Source organism: Perna viridis, chromosome 2 (genome assembly GCF_037379345.1).
Source record: "Perna viridis isolate PV_CMFRI_1.1 ecotype Kerala chromosome 2, ASM3737934v1, whole genome shotgun sequence".
In the NCBI taxonomy this organism is placed as follows: domain Eukaryota; kingdom Metazoa; phylum Mollusca; class Bivalvia; order Mytilida; family Mytilidae; genus Perna; species Perna viridis.
The window spans coordinates 45191844-45214447 of NC_142446.1; the positions used below are offsets into that span (position 1 = coordinate 45191844).

General features: G+C 31.7%; 1 protein-coding gene across 1 annotated transcript in view; it reads left to right on the forward strand.

Annotated features, from left to right (window-relative positions):
* The first annotated feature begins 659 nt into the window (after positions 1–659).
* The window catches only part of LOC148625336 (glypican-5-like), a 49847-nt gene continuing 27902 nt past the window's right edge, over positions 660–22604 (forward strand). The window contains exons 1-2 of the mRNA XM_088568770.1: positions 660–992; positions 4780–4956. Coding sequence (XP_088424896.1) covers positions 839–992; positions 4780–4956 — 331 coding nt within the window. The 5' untranslated portion in view covers positions 660–838. The remainder of the gene's footprint in view (positions 993–4779; positions 4957–22604) is intronic.

A 22604-nucleotide genomic window follows, 5' to 3' on the forward strand; every position in this document is an offset into this window, starting at 1 on the left:
TCTGCATCAGTCTAATATATCTCCTAGATGTTGATATTTTTATGCGAAACGTACAACAGGTCTACACTGCTTTTATTTGTCTACAGAAGTCTGGGGCATAGTTACCGTTTATACTCTAGTGTAATAGTTAGAATATTAAAAAAAAATCTATTATAATTAAATCGGTAATGGTGTCAATTTCTAGGAATGCATTGAGAGAAAATAATTTTACTCCATAATATGACACCCTCTCAAGAGCAGTTAATATAATACAAAATTTAGAATACAAAAACAAAACAAAACAAAAAACGTGCTGGAAAATTGCAAATTGTCCAAATATGGTAAAACGTCATATAAACATTCCATTGTATTCGAAGAAAGTGACCCTGAACAAAAAGCCAGACTGTCTATGATATCGGAAAAATGTTTCAATTGTAATTGGTAACGAAATAAAAATTTGTTTGGAAATGGCTAATGAGTGATTATGATTAATGAAAAAATCCAAGCTGTTAATAATATAGGAATTATTCGGTTTATTTCAAAGCTTTAATTAATTTGTGTCCTCTAATTATATCTAAAATATAATAAACCTTTTCCCTCAATCATTGATCAGCTGTTCTTAAGGACGGAAGTTCCCATTGATCGCATTCAGCCAATCGGAGATCGCCTTACAATTCACTATAATTACTCACTTACGACAGGTAGCAAACGAATACACATTTAACATTGTGAAACAGCTGAAAGGTGTTATGTAGCAAAACATGAAAATGTAGCTAATGACAAGTTTTTCGCGACATGTAGACACTTTCATTTTTAATTATAGAGTGGATAGTGGACATCAATATTACAAACGGCTTTCATGATGGATTTTAAAATTAATTTGCAGTACCTGTTTTGTTTGGTGTTGTTCGGGTTTTCGGGATCATCAGTACCTAATTGTCATCGTGTAAGGACAGAATATCAGAATAGAAAAATTGGAAATTTAGATGATGTGCCTATGCATCCAACTCACGGTGAGTTTAAAAAATGTCGTTTTTTTTTTTCAAAGATAAAAATTTCAGTTGTGAACATGTGCATTATCAACTGATAACCATGCTTTCGGCTCTTCTAAGGAATTAGCTCTATTCATTCGCTATCAGAAGTTTGATCAGTCATATAAATTCAATTAACAGATAAGATGCCTAATCAAGCTTAATTGGATTAGTAGTTACCTTTTAATTGTTCAGTTATGTCTGGTATTTGTTAAAATGAACTATCCAATTGAGACAGTTCTGAAAATTAAATTATTTTGTTTACTCATAATTTTAGCACTGAAATAACATTTGAATGAAATACATGTTTGTCATCACCTTGTCAAAAAAGGGACATTTTTTTATTCAGGAAACAATGACCCTAGACTAATAATTATATACAAAATACAAATTTATAATTTGAGTGATACAAAAACAGATATTTAATCATTTGAAACATAACTTCTGAAATTTTCAGAGCAAGAGAAGTTCAGAAAAAGATAAAAAGAAAATTATTTAAAAGTTACCAATTTTTATATTTAATTCGTTTTGTTTTCATCTGATATTTCTTGTACCTCACACAAAATAGAAAAAACCTGATACAAATGTATGAATCCAACATTGTCATAACTTCAATAAAACCTTACTTTTTCCCAGTAACTTATACCACAAATTTGTTTAGATCCCATTGAATGGTAGGTGAAGATATGATTCAAAGGAGGTGATCTTTTTTCATTAAGTTACTCAAAAAGTAGCAACTAACATGACTAATTTATCTAAATGTTTTGTTGGGCATAAAGATTATCCTAGATTATTTACAGAATAAAAGGGATAGGCCCTATTGTAAATAGAAAAATTGATAAATATCTCACATTTTTAAAGTGATTTTTAAACAATAGGTGTCAAAATTTGTACAAGAATGTAAGCTGCGCCATAAAAGAATACTAATTTATTTTCACTAATGATGTAACAATGTCAATCTTACAAGGAGAATGATCAATACATTTTTGTCAATCCATAGAAGCACTATATTGAGATCCTTTTATTGGTAATTTTAAAAGGTTGACAACATTGATTCCAAATTTAAATCTCATTTACCTATCTACTTATATTGCAAAATTCATTTTGTCCCTTTATAATCTTTTATTAAATTTTCAAATCATAAGATGCATATGTTTTTATGAAATTGAATTCAAGTTAGATAGAGCATGTATTGAAAGAATACTAATACGGATAGTAAACATCTAAGACCCACATGCCTGTGATGCTCCGATTCGTATCACATTCCATTTTAAATACCTTCTTTACTAGTGTTCGACAGGAGTTCAAATTAGCTTTCAAGTGTATTAGGTCCAGGACTCTTTTTCATTTAAAATCAAAGGTCTATTTGAAAGCAGTTTTTGAAATTGCCCTCTCATACATGTACATGTAGTATGCTAAAGTTCACTAAAAGGCTGTTAACTATTGTTATTGTTAATTGCTAATGCTTGGGTATTTGCTTTAAGGACACACTAAAGAAATTTGCACCAGTACATATAAAATAAAAAGGGTTTTCAAAGGGAATAAAAAATATCGCTGCTATCAAATACATATCCTTGTATGTATAGCAAACATAAGAAGACTGAACAGGAAACTAATAATATTTTACAAATCGACAGGTGTTCTAGAAAAGCAGATGATTCTTACCCTACAGGTGCACCTGGTCCATGCACCCAGTTTTTAGTGGAGTCTCAGTTGCTCATTTACTTTTGTTGCTTTGTATGTATTATTTTGGTTATTTTATGTGCTTTGTTGTATGTGTTTGTTTTCCTCGTCTAGTCTTTGTTCCTGGATTACCGGAAAATTCGTTTGATTTCCACTAGAATTATTCTAAATATGAGTCAGGAATCCTTGGGGCTTTCTACATGGTTTAATTTTTTTCAGGATATAATTTGTTTACTTCCTCTGCTAAATGTAAGATTGACATGTTTGTGGTCATAGTGGTGTAATATTGTATTAATACAAGTAGTTTCCCCTGAAAATCAGTTTATAGTTGTGTGTTTGTTGTTGAAAGTTTATTTTGGTAATTAATGGATAAAATCAACTGCTTCCATTTGTCATAACATGTTTTGTACAAAGGCATATCATAGGTAGGTAGGGTAGCAGGAAACAGACATATAACTGTTTTGGCCTTAGTGCCTCTTCCAACTTTATAAAATTAACTTTAATGTATTTTGAAATATTTTTTAAGAGAATGTTTCCTGATGTTTGTTTATAAAAAATATTTCTAGATCCACCTTTCAATTTCATCTTTTTAAAAAGGCAAATACATGTAGAAACAGTCAATAGCTCAGTATTGTCATATCAGAGGTCAACTTGAAAAAAAAAATGAAAGGTCACCTTTTAAAGTTATAAAAAAAAGGAGCAGATGGTTCCTGGCATCTTGTATCAACATCGAAGGCCCACCTTTGAAAGAAAACAACCATGGATTTAAATGATCTCTAATTTGAATCCAGGCATCCCTTTTCTACTTTCTAATCAATAACACATATTCAATACTAGTTGCAGCTGTTACAATTTAGACAGACACAGATGTACAGTTTGAAAGACAACACTTTAGGATAATTATTTGCAATTTCCTAATTTTTACAGTTGTATTAAATAAACAAAACTTGCAGCCTGACCACAGTGTTGTGAATACAATTGTATGTTGTGTTTGATTTAGATGGATAACATCAATCATATTTCCTCAAAAACCACATTAAAAGAACAGATACAAAAGTAATAATTAACATGGGCTTCACAGGAACTCAAGTGAATTAAATTTGTAGTGAGGTCTCAGTCAAATTTCTAATTGTACCAAACATGCACCTAAAACACTCATAATGTAATTATAATGCTCCTCCAAGTAAAGCATTTAATCTTTCTTTCCATATTTGTGACATTTTTTTTTCCTAAAACATAATTTAAATACCAGCATAGCTGAATGATGTTTTTTTCTCCTACAAGTTTCTTTACATTATAGAAGTATAATTATTCCTTATTTTACCTCACACTTTGAGAAAGTAGGTGTTGAATAGGGGTGTCTATCTGCCTGTCTGTCTGTCCATCTGTCTAGTCGCTCTTGTACTTGAGTAAACATTCACAAAATCTTGATAAGTCTTTGTCTTGATGTTCTATATGTACTCTATATGTGTTAATATAGTTTAGGAGAGCAAAGTCAGAGTAATACTAGAGTGTTTACTCAATTGGAGGCTGTTAACTCAAAAAAATTATTCTTATCATGCAATGTTGTTTTAAATTGAATGAAAAAAATAATTTGTTGTCCTTTTTATAATCTGTGAACTTTACTGAACACTTAAAACAAACAAGATACATATAGCTCTGCATGGCAATGGTAAGAGTATATAGATTTCCCTTCAGTCTTGATTTTTCCACTCTAGATAGTTAAATTTTAGATTTCAATCCATGAGCATCAGCTCTTGGGTTAAATCTAAGATTTAACTTTCAAGACTGGGGAAGTCTTGTAATCCGTGAGAGCACTGGAGGCGAATCTATTTTTCCAATGAAATCTGTGGAAATGTAAAATGGCAGGGAAAAACTCGCAGAATTTTAATAACCGCCAATGATTAAAAAGTCAAGTGCATTTTTAATCTCTGGCTTAGAATGGAGAAAACATTTTTAAAGACATAGATAAAATAGTTTAATGACTGGTTGTGTGTAGCAACATTTGTATGGATTTTATAAAAGATAGATTTGTATTGATGCCACATTTTGACAATTTTTTTGTTACATAATATTGTCTTTGCAGATAATGGGATACAGATATGTTTTGACCCTGTCAGGGACCCAACAAGACTTTCATGTTGTACAAGACAAAGTGAACAACAGTATGTTTTAGCTGCTAGAAAGTATCTGAAAGATACTCTTCATGGGAAAACTGCTTACTTAAACAAATTGATATTAGACCATATTACACAGTTTGAAGGTAAGTTTTAATTGTGGTACTTGTTAATTGTCATTTCTGTGTTGATATTTGAAATATTCTTGTGTTTTTGCTATGGTGTATCAACGATTTGGTCAGATCATTCTCTGCCTTCCTTCGCAAATCACCTAACATTTGGTGTATAATTGGCCATTCTAATCATAGTGACAGTTACTTGCACAAATATGTGACATTATGTTGTACATGGTAAAAAAAGTGGAAGTAAATGGTGTGCTGGACGTGCCAATTAAATAATACGTTTATAATGATAAATAAATGCAGAAATTATAGAAATTTTTTACCTGTTTAGGTTTTTTGTGTTCCTGTTTGAAATACCCACAATCCTCTTTTTTAAGACTTTTTTTTTAGTTCAAGCTGCTCATTTGCAGACTCTAATTATTATTTTCTTAGTCACTATCTTACTATCCTCAAAAGCATGGAAAGCACATTTACGTAAAGGCTGACTTTACTTACTCTTTATACTTGTAAGTCTTCAAATCTTTGGTATAATCAAATTTTAAGTGGAGGAAAAGCTTGTCTGGCTTATAAAATTCAAAAAATTTAAGGCAGATTAATGTTAAAAAATCTCATCTTCTCAAAAGTTATATTTTGAATATATGACAGTGGATTATTTTACTGTTACTTGGCCTGCATAACAAATAGCAATATGCAGAGAAGTCAGTGGTTTTTCACCATCATTTTGTATATACAGTTAGTATACAATTTGGAAATGTGACAATCATACTGAGATTTAAAATGAAAGTACACAACACACAAACTAATTGAAATCATAAATTTAATAGAGACAATTTTTAAGAGAATAGGTTGTAAACATTATTGTCATATGACATACTTGTAATTAAAAAGAAATACATTGTCATGATGAGTTGTACAGTCTGTATTAGTATATTGTTAATAACATCTGGAAAATTTTGTTTGGTCACTGACAGAAATAAAAAGGATCTGTTTATATATGAAATATTATGTCATGGTATTAAGCCTTTTGTGATTAATGCAAAATGTACATTTAGTTAATCTCCAATTATGCATTGAGTATTGATATAGTTAACCTTACATATTAGTAAAAAAACAATGCAATAATCAACAATTGCAGTCCAAAAACCAGAAAGCTTTGCCTTGAACTATATTAAATGAAAAATACTCATAATAAACCTATGCTATGGTGATAGACATTTTTTTCATTTGAACATTAAAACTAATAAATTCTAACCTTACTTCTTAACATGGAGTGTACATGTGCAGTGTATTAAAACTTAATTTTTGGTCAACATAGACCCATCATAATTTTATGTAGACCAGACTGTACGTTTCAAAGGAAATTTAGCCAATATCAAGATAGACTTGCTTGATTTTACATAGACTCGGTCCATAGGTCTACTATTAGTTTCTTTCACTGCATGTGTATGTACAGAGGCTGTTAGTAGTCCATTTCCCATTTTTCCCTTTGTGCTTTTTTTATCTTCATGGAAGCACATTGTAGGAGTTTGGTAATGATACACTTTTTGCTTTGCATCTATTCACACATCTGTTACATGAACTTTGGATATGTAACTTGTTGCAAATCAGATATCTGAAGATATAGGAACTTTGTGGGGTTGTTTAACACCTTATGAACTTTAAAATCAAGTGACCTTTTTTATTTAACAAATTTAACTTTATCAGTAATGGATGACATTGTCACTAATAACAAGTAGGTTAAAGTTATGAAGTAATATAATTTTGTTAAATAGATCTTCTAAGTTACAGCAAGTTTCCAGTCTTGGACTGGCAGTCTGACTAGTACATTTTGTTGTATTTTTATTTCTTACTCTGATTAAAATTTGTCATCTATTGTCAGAGCTTTGTTTTTGACTTACAGCAGTGGTGTCTATTAAATTTTAATTTTCAGACAGGATTTATATCTTGGGCTGATTTCTAATGGATCTTTCCCACATCTCTTTACTAAATAAAATAAAAGCTGAACCAATATGAATTCACACTGCTACTAGAAAATATTGGTCACCGTTTTGAGCCTCAGAATTTGCCTATTACTTTCTCTTCACATAGTATTGGAAGGCTATGAACACAACCATATAGTTTAAAAAGCAAATTGAGCACTACAACAAAGGTATTTCAAGAGATAGATGAAAGAAATACCTCTGTGCAGGTCATGTGCATTTGACAGGTAGAGATATTTTGCTTGGGTTTCCGAAGGGCCGAGAATTTTGAAGTCCAGACAAGATATTAAGCTATGTTATTGTAAAGAGTCCTTATTTCTTGTTAACCAAGGTAATTATTGAAATCTTGAGGAACCTGCTCCATGTTACAGATGTCAATCTCAGCAACAGATCGGCCATTTACATGTTTTGTTAATGTAACACAAAGTAAAACAATAGACAGAAAATCAGAAGAACCACAAGTGCTTGTTATCTTTCAGCTTCTTCTCATAGTCAAATCTTCGGTATTCCACTTGTCTATGCTACAACCTACTGTTTATTGCAGACTAATAATTTGTTGTTCTTCACAATATAATTATCTAATTAAAGGATGTAGGATGTATCTTTTGATGTATTATTTACAAGAATACAGAATACACATCCCAATTTAATCATGATGCTCTGAGTTCAAATTTAACATGACATGTCTGAAACTGATCTCCTCAATCACAGACGAAAAGACGTAATCGACAAATTAGCAAAAGAAGTTTGGCAAGGTTTCAGAGTTTGTAAAACTCTATGTTATGTTTTTGATCATACTAGTGGCATTTTTTTTGTATATTTCTAGGGAAATTAGTGATAAATAATAAAATTTAGTATTTACGTCTAACCCTGGCTGAGGTCCAAGTGACTTCAACCAACATATTTGTTGAACATACAATTGTTCTTGACAAATGGGTCAATGTATGGTTTATCTAATCCATTTTGAAATTTAATGTGTATCATAATTTAATAGGCTAAACAAGATGCAATGAATGATCATAAAGTTTATTGAACACTTTAAAAATTTACTAGCCATGCGTATACATGTATTATTAAGTTCAGACAGAGAGCCTGGAGTCCCTTATTATGTCTAGGTTGAAAGGTCGACTGAGGTTAATGTTTCGAATAAGGTAGGAGGTAAGTGTTGGATGTACAATGTACCTGTGTACCATAATTTACTACTACATGAGGAAGCTGCCTGATAGTGGATTAATATACCATGTAGATTTTAGGCCATGCTAAATTTGTTTTTGATTCAAGTTTTGGAATTATATATGTTACTGCTCATTGTGACAAAAATCAATGTGCTGAAAGTTTGGCTGAATTTGTTCATTTAAAAATTGTTTAACAAAAATGTTTCACCTGCTTCCAAATGTTGCAAAAAATGATGATACTCATCCAGTAGTAGGAAGTTTTATGCTTATGAATGGGGCCCAATGAAAATCTTATTCACTTCTCAATATTTGCCTTTTAAAATCTTAACAAGTGAAAATGGTTTGTTTATTGTACCACTCTGTGAACCTGATTACCGAGTTTATTGGACCACTCAGTAGAAGTGAATCTGATTTACCGAGTTTATTGGACCACTGTAGAAGTGAACCTGATTCCAGAATTATGTTACTGTTTATTGGACCACTCTGTAGAAGTGAACCTGATTACCGTGTTATGTTACTGTTTATTGGACCACTCTGTAGAAGTGAACCTGATTACCGAGTTATGTTATCTATAAAGCTTAATAACATTCCCTTTTATGATCAGTTGAATATGGGGTTAATTTTTTTTCTTTTTTTTTGGGGGGGGGGGGGTTGGGGGGATGGGGTGGTGGTTGGAATCTTCCTGATATTGTAAAAGATATAGCTTTTGGGACCATTACTCAAGTATAATTGATTTTTTATTCTAATATGAACAGTCACGTAAGCACTTCAAGATCAAAATTGATTTTTGAAAATTAGTTCAAAGTTTAATGACCATGGCACCTGATGTAGTCTGCTTCTTCAGTGAAGTTATGCAAACATGACTATGTTGACATTGTAATCAAGAACAGTAAAAAGTGGAGAATTATTTGATATGTTTATTTTAAAGTAAAGATTTATATTGCAGACCATGAATTTGTTCTGCTTTAAAACAGAATTCCACTTTTAAAATGAGGATTTTACCATATGTTTACTTCCAATTTTGCCAATTCCAACTTAATTTTTGGTTTCTTAACATGTCTGATAATGATTTATGTGAGGTGTTTTATACCATTGGTCATCCTAAGGACTAAACTTTGAAAAGTAATGGTGATTTGGGCTTTTACTGTTCTTTGGATCTCACACAACCATTTTAGAGATTCTGTTAGCTATTGATGACAGCCCAGCTCAACCTTTGGGATACTTGACCAAAGAACTCAGAGTTTGTCCTACTAATACATGTATCAGCTTGAATGCTCTGTTAATTGGATAATAATCTCATATAATACTATACATTATGTATTTCTCTATTCACAATGTAATCCAACCTATTCACTTAGTAGATTTAAAATTGTTAAAAATTGACAAATTACTTAATAGAATTGTACTATAATTTTATAATTCAAAAACATTATGGGTTGTTTTTGAAATTTAACAAGGTTGAATAACTATAATTTAGACCATTTACGACGTGTAAACTTAAAATAATATTTTTTAAAGTACACGTTAACATCATCATTGTTATAACATAAATAATGTGTGTGGTGGTAATATCAACTTTAATCATAATATATGTTTATTATGCTATTATGAATTGATGGTGTAACTTCAACCTTTTTCCTATTATTTATTTGTCTCAATAGTTATACAGCTGTAAAGAGTTCAGACATTTTGGGAAAATAAATTGTTTTTATGATTGATAATGATGTAAATGAAAACTAATACATTTTTTTACTGGAATAGTAAACCATAATGGAATATTCAAAGAATAATTTAACTGTAAAGGACTTTGACCTATGCAAAGAATCTCAAAACAAAAAAAAAGGACTTTTGACTTCCTGTGCAGCTCATTCAAAATATCAAGGGTTGGGTATTTTAAAAGAAATTGTAGAATGTATCAGGAAATTATATTGAATATCCATTGACTGTTGTTAAACATGTCCTGGCCAATAGAAATTATTAAGAACAATGAAATATCCCACAATGCAGATGTGTTTCTGAAAAGGTCCATTGAGCTAATACTAAATAATGTTGACTTTGGATTATCATTCATAAGCTACCTTCAATATTCAGAATACAGTAAGGGGTCATTGTACATGTATCACTGACATTCCCCACAATACAGTGGTTTTCTAAGACATGGTATAATCATAATTTGAAATCATTATTAAACCATTTATAAAGACTGAGTATATACTACCTGTGTATAGCCAGTCCCGTGCTCATCGACTTAGTTTATACTAGTAGCTATCTGTTTAGCCAGTCCCCTGCTCATCGGCTTAGTATGTACTAGTAGCTATCTGTATAGCCAGTCCCCTGCTCATCGGCTTAGTATATACTAGTAGCTATCTGTATAGCCAGTCCTCTGCTCATCGGCTTAGTATGTACTAGTAGCTACCTGTATAGCCAGTCCTCTGCTCATCGACTGAGTATGTACTAGTAGCTATCTGTATAGCCAGTCCCCTGCTCATCGACTCAGTATGTACTAGTAGCTATCTGTATAGCCAGTCCCCTGCTCATCGACTCAGTATGTACTAGTAGCTATCTGTATAGCCAGTCCCCTGCTCATTGACTGAGTATATACTAGTAGCTATCTGTATAGCCAGTCCTGTGCTCATTGACTGAGTATATACTAGTAGCTATCTGTATAGCCAGTCCTGTGCTCATTGACTGAGTATATACTAGTAGCTATCTGTATAGCCAGTCCTCTGCTCATTGACTGAGTATATACTAGTAGCTATCTGTATAGCCAGTCCTGTGCTCATTGACTTAGTATGTACTAGAGCTATCTGCATAGCCAGTCCTCTGGTCATTTTCTCAACTGTTAACTTAATTTTCAAGGCTCTACTAGTACAATCAGCAAAACTCTTCAACTCTAATATTACATGAAATTCTGTTTTTGATAGATTACCATGAACTTTTGGAATTGTATACTCAGACTTAAGAATTTCCAATATAACCTTACACAGTTATACATATATATATATATGGTGGTACATGTATATACAGGTGTACTTCCTGAACCATCTGCCATGTTTCATTGACCATGTAAATTCTTTCCTTGTATTTTTGGTTGTAATCTTCCAATCATGTAAAAATAAACTTTTTATACTACTTCCTTTCTTTTGTTAAGTAGTATTAGCATTAACAATGGATGTATTCTTCTAGATTATGTAACCCTAGTCTGATAGAAGAAATATTTCTTTGCATGGTATCAGAGAAGGCCATTTTAACAAACAAATATTCAATGTTAGAAATTTATCATCGGAGCAATCTGCCATTAGAACTTTTTGAAATTTATTGAAAGTTTCCAAGTTTTTGTTTATCAGCTTATTTTATTGGAATCAAATACAACAGACAAATGATAAACTGAAATGTATCTATAGAGTGGTTTATTTCACAGTATAAGACATCAATTAATTGTTTCAGTAGTATGATATATCTGTCTTAAGCTTTAGACAATTTGTGCAGTTCTGCAATGTTAACACCTTTTTCTCTTGATTTGTTTCAATACATCTTCTAGTTTGCAAGTTTTTTTATTAGAATTGGATCCTTTCATGTTAACCATAGTTGATGAGTGTGCTTTGAGCGTGCTCAGTATACACTTCCGCAAAGCCCTGCATTGTGGAAGTATATGTCACGTGGTCATCAACTTAACATTAAAGGGTCTCACCAAATTGAATACTAACTAGCTACAAATCTTTAAGACTTCTGCCATACTTAGTATTAAACACCACCTTTTTATGCAAATTAGTATGCTATCTTAGAAAGAGATACTTATTCTTAGTGCTCATGCCTTGTGAAAATTTTCATGGTTATTGGGTCTATAGAGGAGATTCCTTCTATATATTCAATTATTTTCACTTAATTTTTTTCTGTAGCCTGAGCTGTAATCCAAAATTGACAGCACGTGAACAAATATGGCCAGATCTTGCTATTATGATGGCATGGCCACTGGTTGTTTTAGAAGGGTGGCCATTTATAGGAGTCAGTTTGCACTACAGGTCATTAATCATAATGCAGTAAAAATGTGTTTGCACAAGGCTGGTGGACATTGATCGGGAGGGCTGTAACTGTACTAAGCATTAGCACTTCATGTTTGGAAAGTAACTTTGACATGATGAGTTTAGGGCTTTCATTTCCTTCTTTCGTTAATTCTGCTGTTATGAATATCTGACTTTTTATGTGATTATCAGTTCATAAATAAACTTCCAAATAAGAAGCAACAAGAAATAATGATGGAAAAAACAACTGTACTTTTCTAATAACTCATTGTCTGCCCTTACGGCCAATCACTTCAATTCTTTTCATTATTAGAGTTTGGTTCCTTTCGCTATTTGTGGAGGACAGAAGATGAACATAGTCTTTAAATAGAATCCAGGACACCTAGGTCATTTTAGGCCACCCTCACTTTCTTAGGACATAATTGCTGCTAATATTGATGCACTGGCATGTGAATTTACTGAACACCTACCACTTCTGTTTTTGTTCAAGAAAATTTATTATCGACTTTCGGATTCCTGATCAATAGACTAAAGAAGTTTATTAAGAAGAGTCTTGGTAGGGAATATAGCAGTAAACAGCAGGTAGATCAAATTTCATTGTGATAATGCAGGCAAAACTCAGGTCCTACTTCTTAAAGGAATTTACATATGCATACACACTTGTAAGTCATCAAATCATGGAGATGAATGGAAAAAAATCCTTTAAAATAAATTGGTGATAAACTTTGATTGTTAGGGTAAAAAATAACCCACCTACTTAAATCTACCTTGAGAATAAAAGCAGTATGAAATGTTACTGCTTCACTGGATTGAAAATCAGTACACCTGGTCTTTCTATGGTAATGTTTTCGTAATTTGCATATTTTTATCCTCGACAATATCTAGGGGCAGTACATTTTCATGGTATAACCTCCTGTTCTCCATCTGTTCCCTTTTGATGCATATTTGTCATTTGGCTTTGTCACTTGTGTCCTAAATTTTAATGTTTGTAATCTCTTACTTGTTTGTCATACAAAGGTGGAAAAAAATTGACTGTTTACAGACTTTCAAAGTGAATTTCTAATGGGACAAATATTTCTCTTGTGTAAATAGGTCTATTTATTTTTAGGTGACTAACACCTTGGTGTTTTCTCATTAAATGCATGTGTTTAGGGGATCAAGGGTGTTTGATAAGTCCATTTGTGCACTTTTCTGGTTCGAACTTGTTTTGACCAGTTTGTTGAAGTGGTATTTACATTGGAAAATGATTGTTAAACAGTTTATTTGTGAGTTTAAGTGATGTCAAGTCCGGTTTTTAATACATTTTCATGGTTAGTTGAAGGCCTTAATAGAAAATGAAATGTCTGCTGAAATTAAGATTTTATTATGGATGTAGAAGTCAGAAATGTTCAATTAAAAGTGTTGTAAAATCTGTCAAATGATTAGCACCTCAGTAATAACCCTTTCTCTTTAGGTTGAATGCAAATCTACTCTCATTTCATGCAGCCTGTGTAATCCATACCACCTGTCTTATACTTTCTATGAAGTGTAACATCCCCAACTTTAAGCATAATTACCATCACATACAAAGATTGTGTATACCCACTAGAGGGGTTTTCCCCCCAGTGCATATGAAGAACTCCTTATTAGATTGTATTATCTAGGGAAAAATATGGTTGCCTTGCTGATAACATTCTGTCAGCCAGTTGGAGACAATTTGTTGTTAATTGACTAGAAATTAATGAAAGTTTGCAGAGAGTAGGTATTCAGATTTCTCTAATTTCTTAAAGGAAATCATTTCAAACTATCAGCCATTTCATTACTCAGCTGTTTACTGACATGAATCGTGTGAGGCACTTTTTTTCTTGACATGTTTTGTTGCAAATTATATATGGAAAAAATTCTTGATTAGATCTTAAGTTAGAAATAAGAATATTAAAAAGATAGAAAATGAGGATTTTTGTATTCAAAAGCTTTCACATATTCTATGACCCTCTATAATTCAATAGGATTTTTTGAATTTTTCCGTCTTTGTTCCTTTGAAGATTGAATTACGAGTATAATGCATGTCATGTATTTAATTTATACATGTACATTTGCATATAAGGTAACTACTGTTATTGATGGCCTTGTCTTTGATTTTTTTTGTACAAAAGTTTATCTTTTAACATAAGTCGTGATTGCCGAAAAATGGTGATAAAGAGCTATAAAATTTAAAGTCAAGGGAAATCAAAAGCATACTCTTCCATTATCAGGAACATAACAGGAAACGTAAAAATAGTATTAAGGAGAAAAAAAAACTCATAGTAAACATGCATTATTGACCCCGCCAAAAACCGCAAACATGCACAAATTATGTAAGGTCATATACGCTATGTTCATATTTATTCAAGATTTGATTTATATGTTTTGGGAATTTTAAACTTGTAGGAATATAGAATATAAAATGATCTTGCAATTTTTGTCATTGAAGAATGCCTAAGAGACTTTGTTCAGCAGAATAGTATACAATGATGGAAAAAGAAAACCTTAGTATAAGTGCTCATGAAGCAATGACATTGAAGCCTAGATCCATAGATAACTCTGAATCAAGTGGAATTAAGTTGTCTGAATTTAACATCATTTGAAATTGTAATCTGTGTAGCAGTTGACTTAGCACCCATTTTAATGGGACAACTCTTTCATTAAAGAATTTGGATAAAATAGATTTTGCTGTATTTTCATTCTACTGAAAAAAATAAACTGTAATATTTCTATCAACATGACAATGGGAGATAAATCTCATGTTATTTGAGACGCTAGGTTAACTGTGATTGTATAGAAAAGTTAAGATCTTCATTTTTTAAAAGTGACACAACTATCATCTTTTCAATCTTTGATATGTATACATGTAGTTGTACAATTAAGGATTTTTGACACATGTGTTTTACCACCCATGTTTTAATTGAACCAGACTTAGACTGCTGTTACTGTGACTTGTGTAAACATAGCTTAGAAGGAAATTTTATTTTTTTACACTTTGTTAGTTCTTTTGTTAACCTTATTGTCCTATTTTTGTGTCACTTTTTTAAAAGTGATTAAGAAATGCAAGAGTTTAAACAGGTGCATTTATTTATCTACCTAAAATAAGACTCCTGTAACTGATCTCAACTTAGACTTTTAATTTATGTTGATATATTTTTTTGAAAAAGACAGAAATTCACACTGAGCTGTAGAATTTAAGGTTTAGTTAGGTTGATTTTAATGGAAAATAAATTTTGAAAAGGCAGGGACTTATTTCATTGAATAAATATCAACACATGTATTATTTATTACACAAAAAATAGCAGTAATCTCCTTTGGAATAAGTATACTTTACTTTAACTTGACAAAGGTTATAGAAATCTTTGTCCTCCTTATTGTGTAAGTTTTGATAAATTTGGGTTGTACTTGATTCATCTAAAGTAAAGATTTCTATGATTCAACAGCAGGGGTATAATGAATTTAGGATTACTTTTCAAATTGTAATTTAGTGAAGACATTTAAGCATTGATAGAAAGAATTTGCACACACGACCTATCTGATGGATGACTCGTGGACAAAGAAAGGTATTTATGGCTGGGGTTTACGTCAGGGTCAAATTTAGAATTAAATATGCGAGTAGGCGGGAGCAGTTAACATAATGAAAATGTCTCCACAATCTCTCACCTGTCCAACTCACCTTTGACCCTTCATATCTTTTATCTTTTTGACTTTTATTTGACCACAGAATGTCGCTAACATGATAGTTGACTACTTGTTCCTAAACCGTAATTTGCTCCGGATCGCGATACAATTGTTGATACAAGGAAGGTGCTTATTATTTAGAGAAACATTTAAAGGGTCAAGTCAGGTTTCATACCATTTAAAGAATCAGCTATCCCACTAAGCAGGTGTAACAGATTGCTTTCCAAACATGGAATTAGCAACTTTGAAAAAATGCATGGGAAAGTTTAGATAAGGGCAAAGGAGATTTTATCTCACAATATTTAAGCTGTCAGAATTCTTTTGGAAATTCTTGAAATGCATTAACTGCTACAATTGTCACATTTGTTCACAGTCTATAGGGAGTGTAAGTTATCATGATTTAAGAGCTAAGTAGACTTTCTAAAAACTTTCTGTCTTTCTTTCATAGTCATTTCAAAGTACTTCTATAACAGTTTGTTTAAACCCTGGTTGCCCTTGGTCCTTGCACTTTTACAAATAATTGTTCAATTAAACTTTCAAAGAAATTTTCGTCTTTTTTTTCTCCCATTAAAACCAATTCTAAGCCATGGATTAAAAATACATGTGACTTTTTATCAACAAGGTAGTGATTAAATTTCTGCAAGAGTTTGCCTGCCATTTTAATTTTTCAAGTTTTGTTCAGATTTCATGGGAGAAACCATTTCTCCTTCAGCCTAGTTTTGATTCAAAACTATTTCACCACTCTCTGTGTTAAAATTAAGCTCACATGTTGAAATCTTAATTTTGCCATTTCAACTGAGGAAATAATTTAAGCCACTCACAACTGAAGAAGAATCTTTATGTAACTTCAACTTTTATGCAAATAAATAGAATCAAACATCTTTTTTTGAACACTTATTCCAATCGACATGGAAACAAACTTATATAAAAGAGGTTTATTCAGAATAAGAAATTATTCATTGACATAAGAAAATGAACTTTTTGCTTGTTGTAATATAAAAAAAACACCTAATGATATTCATGTAAACTTCCTTCTATGGATTTCACTTTTAATTAGGCTGTCAATTTGTTCACACAGCATTGATGGGTTCTGATTATTTTTTGGTAGAATATGATTTTTTCTATTTTGAGTTACAGAGTTTTGGAAGTTAAAACATGCTTTAGTGCAGCCTTTTATTTTCAATGTTCTATTTCTTCAACCATAAATGTCTGTATACATACCAAGAAACCTGTCTAATGTAAACCTATTTTGGACTGTAGTATTTGTTTGGCTTAGACAGGTGATCATAAACCTGTCTAAAGTGAACCTATCTTAGACTGTAGTATTTGTTTGGCTTAGACAGGTGATCAGTTTTCCTAGATTCAAAATTCTATTGAACTGATATAAAGGGATTCCAAAAAGTGTGCTTTGTATAGACAGGTATATTTTATTCAGGATTTGGTTAAAACAGCTTTCACTGTATTTGCCAAATGAAGAAGTTTTATCTGTCTCTTGTTCTTGATCCATTTCCACTGAAGACAGCGGCATGTGACCCTGTATTCACAGGCAGAGCCAACCTATCAAAAGCGAGGTAAAAAAAAGTAGTCCTGGCAAAGCTCATTAATATTCATAAATAAATAAAAGGTCATTAATTACTTCCTTTTTGCACCCCTCCTTTTCATAGTGTCTGGACCCAGCTCCACATTTCTCTATGAATCATAGAATTATTATTCTTAGCAATTATAAAGTTATTTATTTTTAACTGACATATACATTTTCACATGGGGGCATTAATTTGCTCCATTTTTCTAATCATTCATTCATATAGTTTTAGTAAGTTCAAACAAAAGAAATAGGTTCTTGTACTTGTGAATAGTGAAGATCTGGGGTATCTTCCACTCCTGTGAGAAATTCTATGTCTTTCTGCTCTACTTGGGAGGGGGGGAGACAGAATTTCTCACACTTGTGGAAGATATCCCCAATCTTCACAGTGCATTTGTTTAAGAACCTAATAGTCTTTGAACTTAAACTGACACTCTACCGATAGTTTGAAATATGACCATTACCTATTGTAAATCAGTTAACAGCTTCCCATCTCCCCTACAGTGATTCCTTCTCTATAGCTAAAATTAATTGCTTTTTGAGTGATTGATTAGTATCCTACCCTAGTTTGTTTTGTGCTAATTAAGTACTGTTGATATAGCAGATGAAGTAGTTAATTGGATGGTAAACAATAGGTCCAGTCGATACATCTCAGGTGTTCTGTGAAATATGAAAAATTGCCATAGATTTTGTAGTTGGTTTTTTGTATGGATTTTTGGAATGATGGTTGAGTATGAGGTCAAGCAATGATGTACAAGTTGAATTTAAAGATCAGTTTGCCTTCTTTCAATGTCCCATATTGAGGCATAATTGCAAATTTGTTGAAATTATAGTACTTTACTATACCATATTGCAGTCACCTAGTACTTCATTATATCATATTGCAGTCACCTAGTACTTTATATTATACCATATTGCAGTCACTTTGTATTTTATTATACCATATTGCAGTCACCTAGTACTTTATTATACCATATTGCAGTCACCTAGTCACATTGCAGGCATCTTGTCTGTCTGTTGTCTCAGCATCTATTGGAGGGAATGCTTAGATATTTTGCATAAAGACTTGTACTATGTTCTTCTTGTACAGATTCCGTGTTTTACCTGTTCAATATATGGCTTGCTTTTCAGAAGTTTTGTGTTGCATTTCAAAAGCATTCTTTTTGTGGAATTAGCAGTAACAGATAATTTTGAAAATGCATTAAATACCATTGCAATAAACAAGTTTGAATAAAAATACAAACATAATTTAACAGGTTTCTTTCAGTACATCTATAGACACTGATTAGCCATTGTAATCACTGCCAACTTTCCCATTAGTGAAACTATTTTTTGCTCGAAAATATTTGTTAGTGTACATAAATTCTGATTATCCTATAACTATCATCATCTCTTGTAAGTTGGTGACAGTTGTAAAGCTATATAGAATACTTCATACATTACATTATTTTGTATTTCACATTCTATCTAAATGCATCCTATATGTTTGCCAGATGATATTTTGAATTTATTTCATGTGAAATTATGGAGATCAGATCTAATATGGCAGTAATTATTTGATCAATACTACAGACTTTCACCTTTGATAAAAAACTAGTTCCCTTCAGAAGTTTTGTTTTATGGTATATTGTCATGTTTGATTTTTCCTGCAATCTTTTTAGCTTCAAGAAGATAAGATATATCCTCAAATTAATTTTCTAATCAAAGATGACTGAAAGTAACTTTGATTCTATTTCTGTTTCATTTTAATGTACTCCATTGATCAATTTCCACATGGCATTTGATAATTGCAAAAAGTATTTATTGCCTTTCCATATTGAAAAAAAAGTTAACTTTACAACCATTTTCTACCCTTTATAGGTCCTCTCATTTACAATCCAGTTCTACCCTGTTAACTTCTGTGTTCTACAATCCTATTCTATCTCTTATAGTTCAACACATTAACAACTCAGTTCTACCTCTAATAGGCCCCTGCATTAACAACTCAGTTCTACCTCTAATAGGCCCCTGCATTAACAACTCAGTTCTAACCCTTATAGGCCCTCAAGTTAAAACCCAGTTCTACCCCTTATAGGTTCTCAAGTTAACAATCCAATTCTACCTCTTATAGCCCTTGCGTTAACAAATCAGTTCTACCCCTTACAGGCTCTCAAATTAAGAATCCAGTTCTACCCCTTGTAGGCCCTTACATTTTAGTTCCAGATAAAAGATTTTGCTGTCAGGAAGTTTAATAGAACTTCCGTAATTGCCTGTCTCCAAGTTTATGCTATGTCAGGCCAAATCCTTCCCAAATGGTTTTTTCGTCTTGTTCTTTAGAAAGGCTGTCTTCTTTTGTATGATATATTACTGCATTAGTGTTGCACAGCTCAGAAGATTTTATTAGGCCTAATTGTTCTTAAGTTTAACGTTAGTGTCATCTTGTTCTACTATTTTATAGAACTGTCAGCAATGAAATTGGTTCCTCATGCATCAGTTGGTTTGTGTGATGGAGGTTCATGTTTTCAGTAACATAGAAATGCTCTTTAGTTGTTTTGTCCCCATGAATTAGATTTTTTCAATTTTTTTTTTTTTTTTCAAATTTTTTTCATTTACTGTGAAAGTTCTTTACTTTGTGGATACCAATTTTTTGTGGATTAGGGAAGAAACACAAGTTTGTGGATTCTTGAATTCGTTGTTTTGAGGTTTTCAGTACACGCATCAATGGAAATATCCTTTTCCAAATTTTGTGCCTTGGTCTACCCATGAAAACCACGAAAATTGGTACCCCACGAAAAATAGTAATTTCGCAGTATTTGTTTTTTTAGTAGTGAGGATTTTACACAATTTCCTTACATCACCACCTGACTATGGTGTACAGGGAGTTCTTAATGGAGAAATGATCACTGACATTTTATAGATACATATAACATATTTACAAAATAACACAAAAAAAAGAGTAAATATATTTTATTTCCATTCTCACATCATTCACCTACCACTCATTCATTACTAATATGATATATAATTTTAGACTGGAATGTATCTAAAGAACTGGAATTTAATTGGAATAAAAATCAAGAGAGATTGATAAATAAAAATTTTCCTGTGTAGTAAAATTATGATGGAAAAATAACTTTTAGAGGAGCTCAATATTTTTCAAATCTTCCAAATGTGCATTTTTTTTGTGACATAACTTTCAAGAGATTGGTACTGTCTAATACTATTGCAGAGGCCAACCATATTTAGTATAAAATTAAAATTGAAGTTCAATATTTAAAAAATAGGGCATGAAGGAACCTTGCCACATAATAGTGAAAAAGTTGGGATGGCAAAATGTTCATAATGGCTTAACTCGAAAAGTGACAGTTTAGATTTTGCTGGCAATTGAATTTAACCTGTATTATATGGTACTAAAATTCATTGATCTGGAGGACGGAATGGACAGAGGGAGACTCCACTTGGTGTGGTGAGGTGTAAAAAATAAAGTTCTAAAATGTTGACTTGTAGAAATTTATTCCTATCTGGCTCCTTCTAATGTGTCTGTTGTAAACAAAATAAAACTTAAGCTTTTATATCTCAAGAATTACATTTACTGTGCATATCATTAAAATATGCTACCCTGGTAATCTCATTGGATTATCAGCTTTATACATGATGTTTTATGAGTTGATTAAATACATCTTCGAGTTATTTGTGTAGGCCATGCCCGTAACTTAGTGGACTACTCTCATTGAGCACTAAGTATTGCCTATTTTCTATGTATATCTAAAAATGAAATAAAATAAAAAAAGAGTAATATATGAAATGTAATTACAAGAATCAAATGCTTCATTTTTGATGTTTCATTGGCATGTGAAAGCATTGACCAATCTTGCATTTTGGACATAAAGTGCCATAATCTTCATCGAAAATGTGCTACGGTCAACATTTTAACATGCCACAATGAAGCATTCAATTCTAAAAACAAAATCAAACCAATTTGTCCAATAGATGAAATTGAAGGTCATTGGGTCCTAAAAAAGAATACTTTATTTTCAATACTGAACAGGAAAGTCAAGTACATGTGTAATAGTTCTTGCCTGGACATGAATTATGTACATACTACTTGTCTTCTGAAATAAGATTTGTTTTCTTAACAAAACTTTCTTAAAAATTTTAATTCTCTTAATTCATGTTATTTATTCAAAAGCTTGCTTTTTTTGTGAACCTATCATTCCCTAATGATATATACATGTAGGTTTGTGTACTTAAAGTATGAATGAAAGAATGTGGCATTCAAATCGCAAACTTTAAATCGTGTCCTTTATTACTTTATAGACACATTCCTGTTTTATTGACTTAAGCCCTTACTCATTGAATACAAATATTTTGGCTATTGATATGCTATGAAAAGATAATTTGCAATTGATGTCTAAGGTGTTCATTTAAATGCATAGACATGATGTAAAATGGGGGGAGGGAGTGAAGATATGTGTCTTACATCATGTTATTTTATGTGATGAATGTAGAAACGATACCAGTTAATGAAGCATTTTGAAAAATGATGTTTTCAGTGGTATTTATTGTTTTAAGCTGTTTATAGTCTTAATGAAATAAAAATCAGACTTTGTTGTTTTAAGGAAACCAGAACAAATCAATATTGAACCACAAATTGATCTTTCTCATATTCAGTTGTAATTTTGATCATTTAATTTAAGTTTATATGTCTCTTGACATAGTTTTATGGGTTGCTTCTTGGGATTTCAGTTTTATTTCACCTGATTTCAATCCAGGCTATACAATGCCGTTTGATTAACTGATATTAAATTTGTAATATTGTCTCAGTTTTAAGAGGAATAGCGTCAACAACGAAGGAAAACTAGGGGAAAGATTTATATTAGACTGCTTGATTAAAAACTTATTGAATTATGTAATACTTTATTCATCTGTGTGATCTGATAAGTAATCTGGTGGGGATTATCATCAGAACTTTGTCTTATTTTCTAAAAAATGCCAGGTCGTTTATTTTCAAAACTCTACAAAAGCACTACATGCAACAGTTTGTTGACTTTGTTGTAGATTGCAGTATTAGATTTAGAATAAAAGTTTGTAGGCCACAAAATATCACACCTCAATAATGAAATAGAAATTATAGTGAAACCTCTCTGCATTGAATCCTGCATTCATTGTGTACAGTAGAACCTTGTATTCATCTAAACGGAATCATACATTCATGAATTACTTTTCTTAACAGAATCCTGTTTTGAATGAA